Source organism: Telopea speciosissima, chromosome 4 (assembly GCF_018873765.1).
Source record: "Telopea speciosissima isolate NSW1024214 ecotype Mountain lineage chromosome 4, Tspe_v1, whole genome shotgun sequence".
Classification (NCBI taxonomy): Eukaryota; Viridiplantae; Streptophyta; class Magnoliopsida; order Proteales; family Proteaceae; genus Telopea; species Telopea speciosissima.
Genome location: NC_057919.1, coordinates 60872755 through 60890772, shown reverse-complemented (window position 1 = coordinate 60890772; position 18018 = coordinate 60872755). Strand labels below are relative to the sequence as shown.

Genomic DNA, 18018 nt, shown 5'->3' with positions numbered 1-18018 from the left:
GGACAGGGGTTTAGGTCATCATTTTGCACCCCCATGTGAGGGGACAGGACAATCCTATTCGGGTAGCAAACAGGAGACGATAACGATTCCAAATCTTCAGAGTTTAGACCCATGAAATGGTGGGACATATTACTTCTCCCAAGTTCTAATAGTAAACCCTTTCTTGGTCACTGGGTTATATGGGATAAAGATCTCTACTTGATGGTGTTTCCTATGCCCTCTCACATGACACCGTGGGATGACGCCTCTGCCTCTTGGATAGATACCCAGGCATGCTCACCCATTGGCCAAACGCTTGTATAGAGACCATGCAACCAAATAGAGATCTCTTGCCGGGTTATATTTAAGACGAAGTATATAATATCACGGTGATTAATCATAATCTAAATGATAGGACCATGAATAAGCATAAATGACAAGCAAATGAGATTGATCTACAGTCTAGTCTCCACTAGATAAACATTCCAGCTCGGATAAACATTGTATGATAAACAACAAAAAACACAAATGAGTACTAAGCAAGCTCAGAAACATTTCCAGTTTAGGCACCCTCATTACTCTATAAGAAAGATCCATCTTTGACCATATCCAGAGGATTTTCCCCGTGCAGCTTATGCAATATGTTGTGTTTAATCACGCTCACTTATGGCTGTCAAGTGCTCATCAATCTCCTCCATCGACAACACTCTAAAAATTGGATGATCTTTTTTCACGACCCCCACCTACCAAAGACCAATCATCATTGCAGTTGATTAACTGGTTATTAATCTCTCGATCCAATAAAATACAGGAGAGAAAATGCTGTACATGCATGCACTACTTTAAAGAGGAACAATGACTATTTGAAGAACTCATCATTCCTACTGGTATGAGCGCTAACACAGCTTCATTGTTCTGATGATATTGGTCCAATGGTCTGAACAAAGAATATTACTGTTGGACCATTCGAACCACCAGATAGTAAATCTAAGATGTTCCAGCTTCTCGTTCATCTTCACTGAGGCAATCAGACCACTAGACCAGTCAATGGTTATAAATATGATGAACACCTCAGATTTCAGTGGCCTGAAATTGGAATTTGATTGCAGGGAAAAAGGAGTTGGTTTTCTTATGTCTAGTATAACACAGACTCCCTGTTGATAACACAGAAGACCAGAATCCTCCATCCAGGTACATATAATAAAATATGAAAGTCAATGATAAGGATACTAGTTCCAGTGCAAATAGCAGGACTGCTTACGCTGCTAATAGATGAATGAAATGAAATGAAAATTCAATACCTCTATTTCATTGGCTTTGAAATCCTCTTGCAAAACTGATTGCAGGGCAGAAATGGCAGTCTACACAATTGAATGACAGCGAAAATATTAGACTTCAAATAAAAGTAAACAGTCATTCAATAAATTGATGGTACATTATTTAACAGAAATCCCAGTATTTGATCTTCAAGGGAACAATATTTTCAATCTAGAAAGCTGTTCCTGCCAGCACACGAATTTAGATTCACAGACCAAATCCAATTTAGCAATCAAAAGCATGATCGTTTAAGACTCCAGTGACTTGTCCATTTTGCTCAATAAGTTGAATGAATTGGTGGAAGTCAAGGTCTACATCAGATCTAGTTTGTCTGTTTTTCCACAGTTCAAGAGATTTGAACCAAAATATTCCACTGATTCTCCCAAGTTCAGGTATTGAAGGTGTGTACTCTGTTTCTGTAAATGGAACACACAATGGAAGGTGTTGACAGCAGACGCAATGGAAGGTATTGACAGCAGCAAAACAAACTAAAAGCTCAGAAGCATAAGGGACAAACAAAATCAATTCAGTCAGATAATCATGGCAGGGAATTTCCTTCAAGATCAATTTCCTTGGTCCTAAACTCTGCTGGTAAAAGTGTCCAGAGGTGGCAATGGGCAGGTGATGCAAAAAGAAAAATAAGAAGGATCGATGAACTGGTTGAGAACCGGCAAGTTATAAGCCACGCCTTTTAGTTTGATGATGAAGATGGAGATGGATGATGGTGGTTGATGATGATGATAATTGATGGAGATAGATAGTTTTGGCTGCTAGAGTCCAGTAGAGCCCCACCAACGAGATCCACCTTGCATATGATTGTTGAATCCACAGCCCATCTGAGATCCACAGGATATAGTCTTTCAAAGAAAGATTTCTATTTTTTTTTTCCGTTAAAATCTGGTGTTCCAGAGAACAGCCCATGGTTTCATTATATAGAGGGAAGACATTAAAAGCCCTTGGGATGCATCAACTTACATTAAATAGACTCCGGATTTTTCAAATTTCAACACCTAGAAACTAAAACCAAGACATGGGGAACTACAACCAAGAAAGTGACTTAGAAAAACTAAAAGACTCTTAAAGACTAATAACTAATACCCAGGAACATGAACATCCTCATACTCAACCTAGGAAGCTGAAAAGACACATAGTAAGAGTAAATACTACCCTAGAAAGATGAAAAGGCAGGACCATTGGGTTTAATTCACCCAGGCTAGCATAGGTATCGACCTATGGGCTGGGCCTTTTAGGCCTGGTCCTGCTGGTCCTGCGGGCACAAATCTGGCCTTGGGCTGGGCTTGGTAGGCTCGGCCTGGCGGGCTGGCTGAATGCCCTGCATCAGCAGGTCATGTGCGTTGGCATGCATTTGAGTTGAGATTTGAGAATACCTCAAAACCATAGTTTTCAAGGTGTTGCCTAAATGCTTTTACATGGCCAAGGCGTGTTCACGCCTTTTGGCTTGCAAAAATGTGCCCGCCTTTTCCACCTTTGATAGGATTGGTGTGTGTAAATGACTTGGATACATTATCATGCATGGGATCAGTTATGTTTTCTTCTTCCGCCTTCCATCTTTTTTTTTTTTTTTTTTTCTCTTTCATCTTGAAAGGCTGAGACCACACGGTCCACACCATGCTGCATACTTATGCGCACCTAGGTTGCCTAGGTGCCTGGCCACCACTGCCTTGGCTCGCCTTGTCACAGTGACAACAAGTTTTAAACTGACTGGGTGACTCATGAAAGAGAAGGCTGTCATGACTCCCCCCCCCCCTCTCTGGCACTCGCCCTTCCCCTCAAATTTTTATCCATTGTATGTGCATATGTTCTTATATACAAGGCAGGATGTATATATATAATAGTTGATCATCATCTATACGTTCTACAAGGGATGACATGGCCAATTTTAGTGGCCTACAGATAGGGATTCTCGAAATTGACCACATGATAATTTACCAATCCATTCCAATTAGATGGCCCCCCTCCAATGTGGTGGAGCTCTCTTAACCTAAATTTATATTGAACAAAAAGAAGGGATTAGCCAATCCTCGAAACAACATAGGAATTTCCCAACATCCTTTGACCTATTGTGGAGTTGGCACCATGCTATTTCTGGGAAGAGAAGATAACTGTGCTGGGAATATTTCTTCTGGTAGTACGTGGAGCATATGGGACGGTGGGAGAAAAGAAACAACAAATAACCACTTATGATTAATAAGAGATCATCAGTTTTTCTCCAGCATGCTTGTAAAAAGAAAGCTTGGAAAATATAAACAATCCAACAACAAATTCCCTAGTCCAAATTACCTAGTTGATAGGAAACTAAGTATTCACCTCATTGTCTCGAAGATGTCGAGTTCTCAATCCTTTTAATTGTCCAAGCTCTCAATTATTATGTCTCCCTATTGTTTCTTTTTGGGCATCCAAATGAGTAAGACATGTAAAAGCTCTTCAGGAAAAAGTAATTTTACCTGTACTGTTTCTTCATAAGAGAATGCAGGATCATTCTTCATTTTCTTCTCCAGGAAATTGATTGCTTCCTGTTCTTTCAAGCCAGCACTTGTGGCCTGGGGCAAAAAAGAAGGAAAATCAAAATTCTGTCCCAAAGCATTACAAATATTAAGCATCGCCATAGAAACAATAACAATCACATTATTTAACTCGCCTGATTATATTCGATAACAGCTAATCTGAATTGTTGATTGCATAAAGCAAAACTTACTGTATTACAGGGTACAGTCAATAACATGTATAAGGAGAAAGGAAAAAAACTTACTTAAATGACAGAAACCCCTTCTTTTTTTTTTGGTATAAATTATCGAAAAAGACAGCAATGCAAAGTGGAACTGTAACCTTAAAAATAAGAATATTCTGAATAAGCAAGTAAGAGCATAAACAATCAATCTAAGGATTTTCTTTACAGAATATTTCATCATATCAAGTTTCTCACAAAGCCCTTAACCTTGATTCATAATCCATAGGATACTGTTGCTCCCCCCCCCCCCCTCTCTCTCTCTCTCTCTCAAACCACCCCTTTAATTATGACTGACAAAACTATTACATTTCTACCATAAAAGTATTTTTGTATATAGAAGCATACTACATCCAAAGGAAAATGAAGAACACACCAGAAGTAAGCACCGGAAGAAGCCAAACAAGACAAAAGTCATTAAGTGGTTGGAAATGACCAAACATATATTACCCAGCAAATGGGTACTACAAACCAAACATACCATGGAAACAAATGCATCTTAAGTTTAACAGATTTAAAGATAACACTTCCAAGATACCTTGTGGCCAAAGAAATGGCCAGCTGGATCGCACTTGAAAAGTTGAGGCCCATCTTCTTCATCAATACCCAAAACCATAGCAGCTTCACAAGGAAATAATTCGAAGGTTATGGAGATATTAGCAATAAAATCTAAGGAAAAAATGATATTCAATTATATAGCTTCACAACACACGGAAAATGTTTACAGGTACAATAGAAAAGCAAGCAACATACCTACTCCAAGAGGTCTCATATAAGCATGCTGAGTATAGACTTGTGATTTGTCAGCAATCCTGCATGTATTAAAAAATGTAAATACAGGCTAATGACATGAAACTGCCTGGAATTGTGCTAAAGCTTCCACATCAAACATCATTATAATTATCATGATGAAAACATTATGGCTTTGCACTGGGTTTATCTGTGTGATGGTTGCAGTCAACATTAGCAGCTGCTGTATACCATTCTCTGTCAATGGTTGCAGCCGCTACAGACTTAGGGGTTGCTGTTATTTTCGGACCTTTAAAATATAGCAATTGTAGATATAGAAGATCAAAAAAACAAAAAAGTTTCCAGAATATCCACCTCTGTTCTTGTTGATTGAAAGAGCACCACGGAGGTGAGGGCTACTCTGATGGCACCAAAGTGCAGCTGGGTATAGCCGGCTATCCACTGGCGAATGAGTTCTGGGGCTATTTCAATGGGAAAATACTGCTCTTTTCCCGAAGCAGTGACTTGATTCTAAGAAAAAGGAGAAGCCTGCACATATTCCTTCAGATCTGGAGTCTTCGAAGGAGAAATGATAGACCTGATTTTTTTTTGTGAGAGAAGTTTGATTCTTCGGAAAAACACTGTATGGGTTGACAATAGGGAAGTTCATCCGGTAGATCTTCTTTGAATCTGGAGTATAGTTGATTTCATACAGATAATCAACCTTAGTGGACTTGGAAGTTCTGAGGGTAACTTCTGTGCTTGAGGAAGCATTGCTTGGTCGTGGTGACTGTAACATGATGGAAGAGAAGCCGTATCCTTGAGAAATGCTCAAAAGGGTAGATAACTGAGTTTGAACATTTTATAGTAAATAGTATCCTTGCTGAAGGTTTCCCGAGATAAACAGGGTATAGGACGGCCCTTCACATGAAAACCCACCGAATCTCAAGGGATTTTATCGGCAAGAATCCTAGTTAACCAGGTCTGCCAATCCAGAGTTTTCTGATGAGGAGGATCCTCAGAGAGGCAACCTCAGAGCATACTCACCGGATGACTTAAAGAACTCAGGAATCTATCTAGAAGAGCAGAGCTCCCTTGGGTAAGGCAAAAAAGGAATTTGTATTGATTATCTATAAATGGTAAATACAAAGCAATGCTTTGGCTTAGGAGCCGTATCCTTGAGAGAAGAAGGGGACCTGTAAATGGTAAAGTGATCCTGAGGGGCTTTGGAACTCATCCTCTAAATGAAAAGGTGGTTGTAATAGTGTACAGGAATCTAACTGACTGTAAATCATCTTGAGAGATCTTGTAATAGTTACCAGAATTAAGAAATATGTCAATTAGAACGGAGAAATTTGACTTATCAACCCCAGGCAAGACATCCATTCTCTACTGTAAACCATAACCATATTCCATTACTATAAAGAATTCTGTTTATAAGGTTTATATAGACTCGCATCCAGCTCCTGACCCATAAGGTTACTATATTAGGCTCAAAATGATCTCCTAGATGACCTTGAATACAACACTTAAGACACATAACTGGGCAAGGAAAGACCTAATCTCCTTTTGGGATCCCCTATTCAAACTAGCCAATCCAACCCCTTAAAACTAAACATGACTACTACTTCTTCCTTAGTTTATTTAATGTCTTAATACATAAACCCGAGTCCAAGCAGATATCAGGGTCACGACCGGAAATAAATCCATTACAACATAGATCTACCCAAATAAATAACAGTCCCATTAACTAATTCGAAGGCCATGGTTGCGCTGCATCAGGACTTCCCCAAGTGAGTTGTTTATGTTCTTTATTCTGCCATGTATTGACAAAACCCATTTGTTTCTAGTACATGAAAATCAATCTTCCGCTTACGGTCATGTTCAATTCAAAGTCAAATATCTTCTCATTCTTTTGGGGGCTTTACATCCTACCAGTAGGGAGGTGATACTGCTAATGAAAGACACACATGCATGCTTGTCCACTGTTGTGCCATCCCCAACCTTCGAGTGGCTCATTGCTTATAGGCCAATGTATGAGCCTCGTTTTGCCTTTTGAACATCCCCCCTTTTTTGTTTTCCAAAAAAAAAAAATAATTAAAGGCCGAAAAGTGGTCAGATAGACTTAGCATAAGTAGGCTCTCATACTCTACCCCTACATAAACAAAAGAGGATAACCTCTTTACTTCTCTCACAAATTTCAAGGGTCTTGTTCTTTTGTACTAGTCATTAATACCAGATTGGTTCACTACTGTGTTTGGATTTGTATACAGTATACACCAACTGGAGAAGAGAGTATGTCGAATCTCAGAGGCTCTTTGAGGCCTTCCTACTGCTACATAACCAGTGCACTGAGGATATAACCACCTAGAGGGTGATCAGCCTTAATTGTGCCGCATCTCAGCCTATAAATAAGGAATCCCTGTAAAGTCTTTCTGGATCCATCTCAATGTCAATGTTCACAAATGAATACATTCCATAGATTTAATTAGAGTATAAAGATACCTATTTCAAAAGTAATTTTCTAACTTATTTAATGGGATATGAATTTGAATTGTTCTATTCGAATATAGAGCATGCATTTCTCGAAGAAAATAATTTATGCAGTCCAAAAAGGTCAAAATATAAATCATGGGTAAAATCACCATACCATCTGGATAATACATCTACAGGCATCTCATAGCCATATTTGAAACGAAACTCAGCTGCTTCATTCCTTGCTTGTTGGACCAACGTCCTTGCATCAGCTGAAAATGGGAGATAAAATCATGGAGATCTTGATTGTCCGAAAAAAAATCCACAAGAAACATGAACCTTTTGAGCATGTTACATCTCCAGACACCAAAATGAAGAAAAAATAATAGGAAATGGAACAAAAGCTGCCTAAGTAATTTAATGGAAAAATACTTGTGAGAGCAGCCAGATACCCACATGAAACTCATACACGATTGGTTTATTTCATTAGTACTTTTAATATTATAAGGTTCGATTTATCTTTCTAAACTTCCCAAAACCTTTGTGACTCTCTTCTAGAAATAGTTTATCCAGCCAAGTTCTGACATTTTTCACCTCTACTACCAACCCAACCTAAATTAATGAAGTAATATCAAATTCATTATCATAGTTGTCAATCAACAAAAAAATCTCCTCCGTGAAGACAACCAATAAAAGGAAAACGTCATTCAGTTAACAGATTATCCCATAAAATTCAAACATTCAAAAATGTTAAAAAAAAGGGACCCAAAAATCCTCATATCCTTCTTTTATTTAGTAATTAATATCATATAAGAGCTTTCAGGGAGGAAACCTGTCATGCCGGTGGCTAACAATCCAATGTACTTGGTAATGGCAAAGAGATGCGTGACACTAGTATGATCCAAAAGCTTGTCCTGCATCAGATGTCAGGAGCCAAATCACACACGATAATTCAATTTGCAGATCAAAGGAGTGTCGTCATGAAGAGCACCCACCGGAACCTTCTTCTGAGTGACAACGCAGACTGAATCCTTTCCTCGGACACCGATAGAGGTGATCCCAGAAGCCTTCACTGCCTTAAACGCATACTCTGTTTCAAAAGTCCCAATATAACATCGATAACTTGTGAGGGATCAAATTAGAAAATCATACAAACTAAGCCGTACTGAATTCACCCAAGAAACACAGATCCATCAGCAACCCATTTTGAAACTAAAATGGTTGTCAGACATGACCTAGACTAACCGCTAAGTTCAATGACTTCCAAATCCCTAATTCTTGAACCAACTTTGGATTTTAAAACCTCGAAAAGATCACAACTTTAAATCAGATGACGGACGAGAATTCTTACCGACTTGGAAGAGACGACCTTCAGGAGAGAAAATGGTTATGTGACGATCGTAACCAGCTCCACTTCCTCGACTCATGGCTTTACTTCTTTTTACTGCTAAACCTTCCTTGCTCCTCAATAGAGACTTGCAGAATGTATAAAAAAAATGGAAGAAAGTTTGGCGTACAAGAAAGACAGGAGGGTCTTTAAAGGCAGTGACTTAGTTTAGCTTTTATGTTATAAGGGAGTCTTATAGCTTGGACTGGCTTGGTTAGGACCCAGCCCTAATTAGGGCAGGCCGGAAAACTATGTAGTCAATACTTGGTTTGGTTTTTCAGTCTGATTTTGATTCGGTTCAAGATACAATATGTGGAAATCAAAATCGAATAGGAGCATGTATTTCCAAACTAGAACCGAACCGATAAGGTTTCGATTTCGGTTTTTTATTCGATTTTTTTAACCTCGGATTGCACTCAATTTGGACTCTATTTTAGGTGTTTGGACAAACTTTTTATCTTTTCAACAAAAGAGAACCCCCCTTGTTTATTAGAGCCATAACCCATCATATTTTCCAAACATTAAAATTGAATAAAAATTATCATCTACGTTAATTAAAATATTTAAAAAAAGAATATAAGTTATTCGGTTTGAAAATGGGTAAGTTGTTTCGGTTTAACAGTTTCAATCATTAAATCGAATCAAATCAAACAAAACCGATGAAAGATTTCAAATTTTGAAAGAAAAAAAAAACCAATTTAATTTGATTCGGTTTTAAAGACCGGTTTCAATTCTAAATTGACACCCTTACCCCTACCCCACCGAGAAAAAAGGGGGAGGGAGGGGGGAATTTCAAGATTACACATTTAGGTTACTATATTACCCAAGTCATATTTTGTTTAACCAAACTACTCAAAATTAAGATGGGTATTAGAAAACTACCCAAAAGAGTGTCCCTCCCTCACTCCACTACCCTAGGACAAAAATTTCCTTCAAACCGGGCAACAAGAAAATTCCTGTTGCCCGTAATCACAGGCATCGAAATGGCATCCCACTCCAATTAAAAGGGTTATTTTGAAGCTACTAAAACCTAAGGGGGTATTTGCGAACACATAGAGGAAAGGGATTATTCCATTTCTGTGCCTGTGATTACGAGCAGGATGAAAATTCCTATTGCCCGGTTTGCAAAAAAAAAATTTCACTACCTTCTATCTCCTCCAATCACCACTTCCATCAAGATTGACTTTTGAATATCAACAGAACCGCCGCCAGCACTGTAGCCGCCACAAATGTCTACGCTTCTATTGTCTCCTCCACCACCACACTTGGATCTTTATCCCCTCCAATTCCCTGCCCGGCCCAGTTCCTCAATCCCCAGACAAGGGGGTAATGACCACCCTACCCTTGCCTGAGTGGGGTCCACCCCCCCTTATTAGAGGGACTGTAACGGATCTTTATTTATCCCCTCAATTTACCTGCCCCTCATTTTCCTCAAGTCCATCTAATAAGGGGCGAAAATGACCACCCTACCCCCTGCCCGAACACACTGCTTGGGTGCGGTCAACCTCCCTCTATTAGAGGGAATTGACAAAATTGACGGGCAAGCAAACTGAGGTGATAATTTTCCCTCTTCATCTCACTCTGAACATTCCAAATTGGAACTAGGAGTAGTAACAATAGGAGGTCACAATAATATAACTTTGTGAATAAATTTTCTGTGACAGATCACAGACGGACTGCGTGTTCGTTTAGTAGGCTAGTTTAGAAATTAAATTTGAATCCTGCTGGTAAAAGGATTCCAAAGGAAAATGTTTCCTCATTTACCTGCCATGATCAAACTAGCCTCACGAAGAGCCACAACATCGGGCACAATGGGCATCAAGAAATTCTAGCCTCAAAATTTGCCCTTGGAGAGACATTAAAAAAACCTATGATGATGAGTAAGGGTGTCAAAATGAAATCGAAATCAAATATCAGAATTGGAATCGACCATTTACGATCAAATTGGAACCGCACTAAATAAAAATGATCTAGTTCTGATTTCATAAGTTCTCTTCTCAATTCGGTTTTGATTTGAATGCAAAATCGACGTTTGTAAACCGAATAGGAACCGAAAAAATCGAATAGAAACTGATACCTCTCACTCGAATACTACCCAATACATCAATTGGGTTAATTAAGGGAAGTAGTTCTCTGTCCGGGAGTGTGGCCTACTACGCCAGCACTCTCAGGGAAGTAATTCTCTGTCCGGGAGTGTGGCCTACTACGCCAGCACTCTCATGTGTCTATTTCTCTCCTCCTCAAAACGAGGAGGAAGAGATGTCTCTTCATATGGGGAGGAGAGCGATAGACTCATACGAGTGCTGGCATAGACTACACTCCCAGACAGAATTCTTTTTCTATCAAATAATGATTAAAAACATAAAATAAGTAAATACAATGGATGATGTTAAAATGGATTAACAGAGCCCTACCTGCTAATGGAAGAAATTGTTTGTTTATCATGTGAGAGTGGAGAAGAAACAAAAAAATGAAAAGAAGGGTTGAAGATGAGATGATTTTTTTTTTTTAATAATCACATAGGTATGGGAAATAGGATGAGTGGGAGAGACTGAGAGAGAATGGGGGAAACACGGAAACATATAGGGTTTGAAAAACTAAGGTTGTCTTCATTACCGTTTCTCAAAATCGACACTACAAACCATATATAAAGCGGTTGTGAATCGAATAACAAAAACCGGATAGAAACCGGTAAAACTGAACCATATGCAAAACGATTTTGATTTTGGTTTATTCCTATCTAATTTGATTTTGATTTCACTTTGTTAAAATGTAAACTGATTCGCAACCAGACCGAATAACCAGAATCACACCGATTGGCACCCTTAATATTACTGATAAGTCTCCGAGGAGGAATAAGAACTATGTTTCATTAGTTTCAAGTGGGAATTAAAATTGAAGTTTCCCACTTAAGAGTTAAGATTCCGTGATTCCATCGATTTCGAAGAAAAAATAGGTTCCAAACAACGTCTAGAAATTCAAGTTTTGACGACACATATAATTATAATGCTTTCTTTAAAGAATTTGGATCCTCTACGGTCTGCCGTCTATTAACCATTGAGTTGGCATGAAATCCATGTGGCAGCTTGTGGATTGAGAGTAGCACGATGGCCACTTAACCCAGGCTGCAGAGGATCCAAATCGGTTTTTTTAAGTGGGCAGTTAAAGAGAATCCATCGTTGACAACTATGGTTCTCATCTGCATGCACTGACGTGGCCCAACAGATATTTCTTTTTGAGACATATCACCCATGAATATTTATGTTTAAAGTTCAGAAGTCCTACTCGTATAACCTAAGACAATTATAATATTTAGTTAGTAATCATACTTTTCAGATGTAAGTTTTATTCTATTTTTATGACTAAAAGGGATTTAACCACAAAATAAAGTAAAATTTAATAAGTTAAATAATAAAATGAGGTAATATGATTACATAAATTTCCATTTTTAATATAAATTTCACTTCCATTCCATTTATTTCCTTTGTAAAGAAAAGACCCCTTGGTGGACCACCTAGTGGTCTGTGAGCCCTTTGTCTAGGATGAATTTGAAAAAAAAAAAAAAAAAAACTTTCATTTAAATTTTACCATTGTAATAATAAAATAATAATAAAAAGTAATACACTTTTACTGTGTACTTTCCTCTCAGAGTCTCTCGAGTCCAGTTCATGTTCTCGTACGAGAACAACTCACAACCGTTTAGATAGAATCCATACAGTGAGATCCACTTGGGTGGATTCCATCTGAATGGCTGTGAGCTGTTCTCGTACGTGAACGTGAGCCCAACTCGAGTCTCTCCCCTCCCCTCTCTCTACTCATTGAATATGTAGGTCCCCCTGCTCTCTCCTCATTAAATATGTAGTTTCGTTTCCTGCTATTATTTTGGTGAATAAATCGTAAAATGCCAATATAAGCAGGATGTGTGTAGATTCCTCTCCCTACAAAAGAATTATTTCCCTGGTAGTTCAGAATATTCAATCTGGTCTAGAAATCCATTATTGTTCAGATAGTGTAGTTTTTGAGAAATAAGTCATGCATGCTTCATGGAATTGTTATCTCGTCTTTAGTTACCAACTTACCATAGTTTTGCTAGTCTTAATGACACTTTCAGTTTGGCTAATGCCTCAAGGTTTTCAAAATCAGATTAAAATTTGTGGAAATAGACATTTCAACTTGGAATCAGCCAACGTCAAATCGGATTAGAATCAAAATTCTACGTCACGAATATGGAAAACTATGGAAAAACTTGAGAAATTGATGGGGTTGAGTCGTGCCAAATAGTCACCGTCCTTATGGCTGTAGAAATCCCCTATGGTGTAAACTGGGTTCTTGCGAATCAGTTTCCAAAATAAAATAACTATTCAAACATAAGACTATCTAGTAGTGATGCACTTCACTTATTAGACCACTAAGGACATGAAGAATTGTGCTCAATTGGATATAAACAATAGAAAGAGAAAAATCAAAACAAAAAACATTTTAATTATCTAAAAAAACTGTTAGAAAAACGGGCTAAACCTCGTCTTTATATATATGAGAAGAAGAGACAACATCAAAGGGTGTAAAGACTTGCCCATAACACCAAGTCTTTTCATACAAAACATGTTTATTGACCATTCAAACATGTCTTCCAATATGTATACCCATTAATCATTTAGGTGTCTATTAAAGAAAAACATAACCCTCTACTATTTAGAAGCATATATTTTATTTCATATAAAATTCTAACACCGTCGTATTCAAATAGTATACTTGGTTTCATAGGCATGAGAAAATATTATGACAGAGAGGATAAAAAGAAAAAGAAAAAGAAATTGTGAGAGGTTTTCCCCCGTTGATAGCGTGGGGGGGGGGGGGGAGGAGGGGGAATCTCCTAAGCTTTACACCAATCATGACATGGGTAATGATTTCATCCAATAGTCAAGAAAGAGAGAGAATGTTTGTGTGAGACCCACATGGACAACAATTTGCGTTCTCTATCAAAGTAATTTTGAGCAATACAAAACTTGAAGTAGCCCAACCAAATTAAGATGTAAGATGATCAACCTAATCTGGCCCTACCCAATCCTTAAGCTTTCTATTGAGGCTTATGATGGGGTTGGTTCATTTAAAAAAAAAATAAATTCCTAGATTAACATCAAAACTTTATTTTCAGAGTATATTAATATTAAAGATAACAGTAAATAGTATTTGATTACTTATACCCCAATAACTAGATTTTCTTCACTCGTGGTCAATAACAACTTACCAAATTTTGGAAAGTTTTTCTTCACCCACCCACAGACTCTCTTCACCCACCATTGTAGTCTCATCAATGGTGGGAAAACTGGTATATACTTTCATACTAATTACATCACCTTACATAGTTAAATACACATCAAATCTTTTGAAAAAATGAAAACCCAAATTAGGTAACCAAACATTTGAATGAGGTTGCCATATATTCTCACTTATTGAAACCACTATGTAGACCCTCATTGCCTATCTCCAATACCAATTACTTATAAGACTCTTTAAGAGTTCACAAGGTTACATTTCTTCCTAATATCTCCTGAACTTCCTGTAAGGACCCCAATTGCTCCCATCCTCTTCATCGATTGGCCGAACTCCGTGAAGAATTTTCCGGCGACGAGCATCTTATCAACTATATGACTCGAGCTCTTATCGGTCAGAAGGGAGGCATCAGATAGAAAGAGACCTTGTTGAAGCTTCAAGTTTAAGAAGTAATGGTTGTCAAAGGAAAGAGAGCTCTGAGGGTCCAATTCTACTGTGGTTTTGCTGTCTAAGAAGCTCTTGCATTTTCTTTTCAAGAAAGCGGCATAGGTTGGGTTCAGTGAAGGATCCACATCTCCTTTCCCAGTGAAATTGAAGATTCTGATGCTGAAGAGATTGCAGTGGCTCATTCCAATGGTATGTGCACCTTAAAAAACACCATTTTCTATTAATGCCAACCTTAAAAAAGGATTTTCTTATTGATCCTCTCAAGGTGTCATATTATTTGTAATATCTTACTCTTTTTTTATTGGTTAGTATGACATACAATTTTTTTCCTAGTGAGGGTAATAATGTCATTTCATATGTATACTCGAAAAATATGCATGATAATGACATGACGATATGTCCTTTTCAAATTATTTTTGAAAATCCTTTTATACCCTTATCTTAAACATCTTTTGGGAATAATAAGATAAGGGTGTCAAGTTCTAAGACATTCCCAACTTAAAAAGGTGGTGAAAGATTTCATTCACATTCGTGGATGGGAATACTCAATTCTCCTATTGTGTTTCATACAAAATCATGTATGAAATCAGTCCAAATTATAATTATGGCTTCAGGGAAAAATTTACATTTCAACCATGGTTAAGGAAATTGGACCGGATTCGATGGTTGAAGTGGGTTCAAGTTGAACCTGGATGAAGACCTCAATGGTTCAAACCAAGGATCAAGAACTCGGATTTCAACCTGGCTGAAACCGAGATTTGGTCAAAATCTGGTACTTTTCCCCATTCATGAGGAAACCTTGGTTCAAGGGGTTTTTGTCAAAACCAAGTCGAGATGATGTATTATATAGGCCTGGTTCAAGGTGGTTCAACCATGTTTTGATCGAAACATGGTCGAAACTATCGATACCAAGTTGAAACCATGTAGTTTTTAAAATACCCCTCCATCTCGTCTTGAAAACCTACAAAACCAAGATATCTCGATGGTTTTGACAGGTTTCGATCGAGTTTTCTTTCCATGGTTCAAACTCCCTATTCAACCTTCTTTTGTATTTTTTCTTCTAAAAACTGATTTGACTGGTCAACCATAGTCCAATTTAAAATTTTATAGGTTCAAATCCACATGGGTTGCTTTCATGATACCTGATAAAACTACAAGATCTTGAACAGTGAGGCCCTTGTTGGCAAATACTTGCTTAAGAGTAGTGAAGTTGAAGAAAGGTGAAGGTATGTTGGCCAGGGCTTCTGAGGCGCTTGAAATTTTGCCATCTCTCCTACCAGTTTGCACTTCCCACATAGATCTCTGAAACTGCTAGCACACACTAAGTGAATGATAAAACAAATCATATAGCCAGATAGAAAGATAATAATTTTCGGGAAATCAAATCAGATGATTCTATTTCTCAATCTTTCTAACTTGTTCCAACGGAATCAAAGTTGAAAAGATTGAAAAAAATCAGTCATTCACAACCACCGATGAAGGATTCCTCGAGAAGTTAAGGATTGGTAATCTTTTTAGAAATCGAATGGGTTTAGTCTTATACATACGCGAGGAATGTAAAAAATAAAAATAAAAAAAGAAAGAAAAAGTTTTCTTTCTTTAATCATTTCCCTCATGAGTTTAAAACTTGTACTCAAACTAACTTTACCTGGAAAGAAACAGCATCTCTAGCAGCTAAAGTAAGGATATCAGCACAAGAAACTACACCAGGGCAAGTCATCTCCAACTGGGTCTTCACTTCCTCAAGAACATTAAAACCTTCCAGAGAACTGTTTGGAGGTGAGTCCTTTTCAGCTTTGTTGTTTGGAGTGGGGTCCAATAAGATTGATGCATCACAACCCTGATTGAGATTTCAGACCAACCAACCAACCAATTTAAATTTATATAAATCAATCAAACTCTTTTAAATCTGATCTAAGATTTACTATATATTGAAGGTGGATTGACTGACTAATCACTTCCCATTTAAGTCTTTTCTTTTTTTGAGTTTGTGTTTGTGTTTCAGTTCAGACAAGGCACCATTGGTATTACACAGGAATCAAACCCAGGAAACAGAGGAGTTCATGATTAACTAGAACAGTAAAATGGATATGCATTGCTATAATGATTCAAATAGTAACAAAATGAAATAAACAGTCCAAGTGTTCGTAGAATTACCCTAACGAAACAATCATGGAAATGCATTCTCAGTAACTTTGGTGGCAATGCTGAATTGCTGGCTACATGCTTCCATATGATGCTCCTCACAATCTCCTCTGCAAGTGGACAACTCTTCTTGTAAAAGTTCTTCTTCAATTCACCTGCATGGCAACTTCCTAAGATTGCTGTAAAGGCAACACCACAAACCCAGAAGAGGAGCTTGAGATTGAACTGGTTTCTCATCTTTCAGATCTGTACTTCTTAATTTCTAGTCTCACTTTTTCTCAATCAAGGGAAAAAGGAAAATGGCTTTCAGTTCTCTCTCTCTCTCTCTCTCTCTCTCTCTCTCTCAAAGGCATTGCAATGTTCAGCGACATTGTGTCCTTTTATATGTATAATTAACATTCAATCACTACTAACACTCAATGTTTGTCTTCCTGTGTAAAACTTTCATTGAGTGGTTAAGCAAAGACAAATGCAAATTAAGCGGGTCCCTACACAGCTAGTTTGATATTACAGAGAACCATCCAAGTTGACTATCTTAGTATGTTTTTTTTCTTCCTCCTTTTGTACATTTTTTTTTTTTTTTTGGGTTGAACCTCCTTTTGTACATTTAACTAGTGAAGTAGTTTGAGAATGGAAAATCTGATGAATACTTGAATGATGTCATTGTGTGAATAAGAAAACCGATTAGGCTCTGTTATGTATGTCTCGAATTCTCGGACCTGTTTCGAAGAATGAACTGCTCCGACATTTTTTGTGGCGGATCCGAATGGAACTTTTTCTGAGATTTGTGATGGTAATATAGGTACGGTTCGACCCGATCCGATGAAGGAGTATTTATATTTTTACCCGCTCTATTGTAATGTGTGTGAGAATTTGGGGGTTTTCGATTTAGGGTTTTTGCGAGAGTGAAGCAGTGCCACCGCCGTTTTGAATGTTCTTGTAAGATCTCCATTGTAACTTTCTCCGATTACATAGTGAAACATCTTCGCCTTCGCCCGTGGACATAACACACCATATTGGTATGTGAACCATGATAAATCTTCATGTCATCTTGTTCTGTTTTCGTTTTTTGTTCGTGTTTTCGTTGGTGTTTGTTCTAATAGGCTCAGTTTGTTTTCATGTAAAACTTTTAGGGGAAGCTTCATCAAATAGGGGTAAGGGGTTTAATGGACTTTTAAATTTACAGTCAAATCTTTGGAAAAATAATATATGAGACAAATAATACCGGCCAAAATTGAAAGACTAAAAAAATAAAGGGTTTTGACCTTAGCTCTCACGACCTTGAGTCTTAAGAATTACATATTATATAGGGTTAGGATGTGAATTTGTTCTGATTCTATCGGTTCCAACAGTTCCTAAATGGTAGATTTGGAACCAAACCAATAAGTTAGTGGATGAGTCGATTCCGGTTCCGCTTCTGGTCCGAAAATTGACACCCTCACTCGAAATGTCATGGTTGGAGCCTTATACTTGTAGGTCACGCATAGACATACGTGATAATTGTTATGGGAGTGTGGTA

General features: G+C 37.8%; 2 protein-coding genes across 2 annotated transcripts; both read right to left on the bottom strand.

Moving 5' to 3' along the window:
- Positions 1 to 605: 605 nt before the first annotated feature.
- Positions 606 to 8755, bottom strand: LOC122660381 (proteasome subunit alpha type-6-like). The gene is made up of 9 exons (XM_043855663.1): positions 8598 to 8755; positions 8242 to 8336; positions 8079 to 8160; positions 7422 to 7518; positions 4796 to 4854; positions 4581 to 4663; positions 3762 to 3857; positions 1281 to 1340; positions 606 to 722 (listed from the first exon to the last, which is right to left on the bottom strand). The coding sequence occupies exons 1-9, from the start codon at positions 8671 to 8673 to the stop codon at positions 630 to 632; spliced, it is 741 nt and encodes a 246-aa protein (XP_043711598.1). The 5' UTR covers positions 8674 to 8755; the 3' UTR covers positions 606 to 629.
- Positions 8756 to 13948: 5193 nt separating this feature from the next.
- LOC122658688 (peroxidase 24) lies at positions 13949 to 16815 on the bottom strand. Its single transcript, XM_043853746.1, has 4 exons — positions 16512 to 16815; positions 16003 to 16194; positions 15497 to 15662; positions 13949 to 14553 (listed from the first exon to the last, which is right to left on the bottom strand). The coding sequence occupies exons 1-4, from the start codon at positions 16734 to 16736 to the stop codon at positions 14147 to 14149; spliced, it is 990 nt and encodes a 329-aa protein (XP_043709681.1). The 5' UTR covers positions 16737 to 16815; the 3' UTR covers positions 13949 to 14146.
- Positions 16816 to 18018: the final 1203 nt, after the last annotated feature.

Coding starts and splice junctions, on each gene's coding strand:
- LOC122660381 (XM_043855663.1), bottom strand. CDS start 8,673: ATGAGTCGAGGAAGTGGAGCTGGTTACGATCGTCACATAACCATTTTC. Junction 4,664..4,795: donor TATGAGACCTCTTGGAGTAG/GTATGTTGCTTG, acceptor TTCCTTGTGAAG/CTGCTATGGTTTTGGGTATT. Junction 1,341..3,761: donor CTTATGAAGAAACAGTACAG/GTAAAATTACTT, acceptor TCAATTGTGTAG/ACTGCCATTTCTGCCCTGCA.
- LOC122658688 (XM_043853746.1), bottom strand. CDS start 16,736: ATGAGAAACCAGTTCAATCTCAAGCTCCTCTTCTGGGTTTGTGGTGTT. Junction 16,195..16,511: donor TCCATGATTGTTTCGTTAGG/GTAATTCTACGA, acceptor AATCTCAATCAG/GGTTGTGATGCATCAATCTT. Junction 14,554..15,496: donor AGATCTTGTAGTTTTATCAG/GTATCATGAAAG, acceptor GTGTTTTTTAAG/GTGCACATACCATTGGAATG.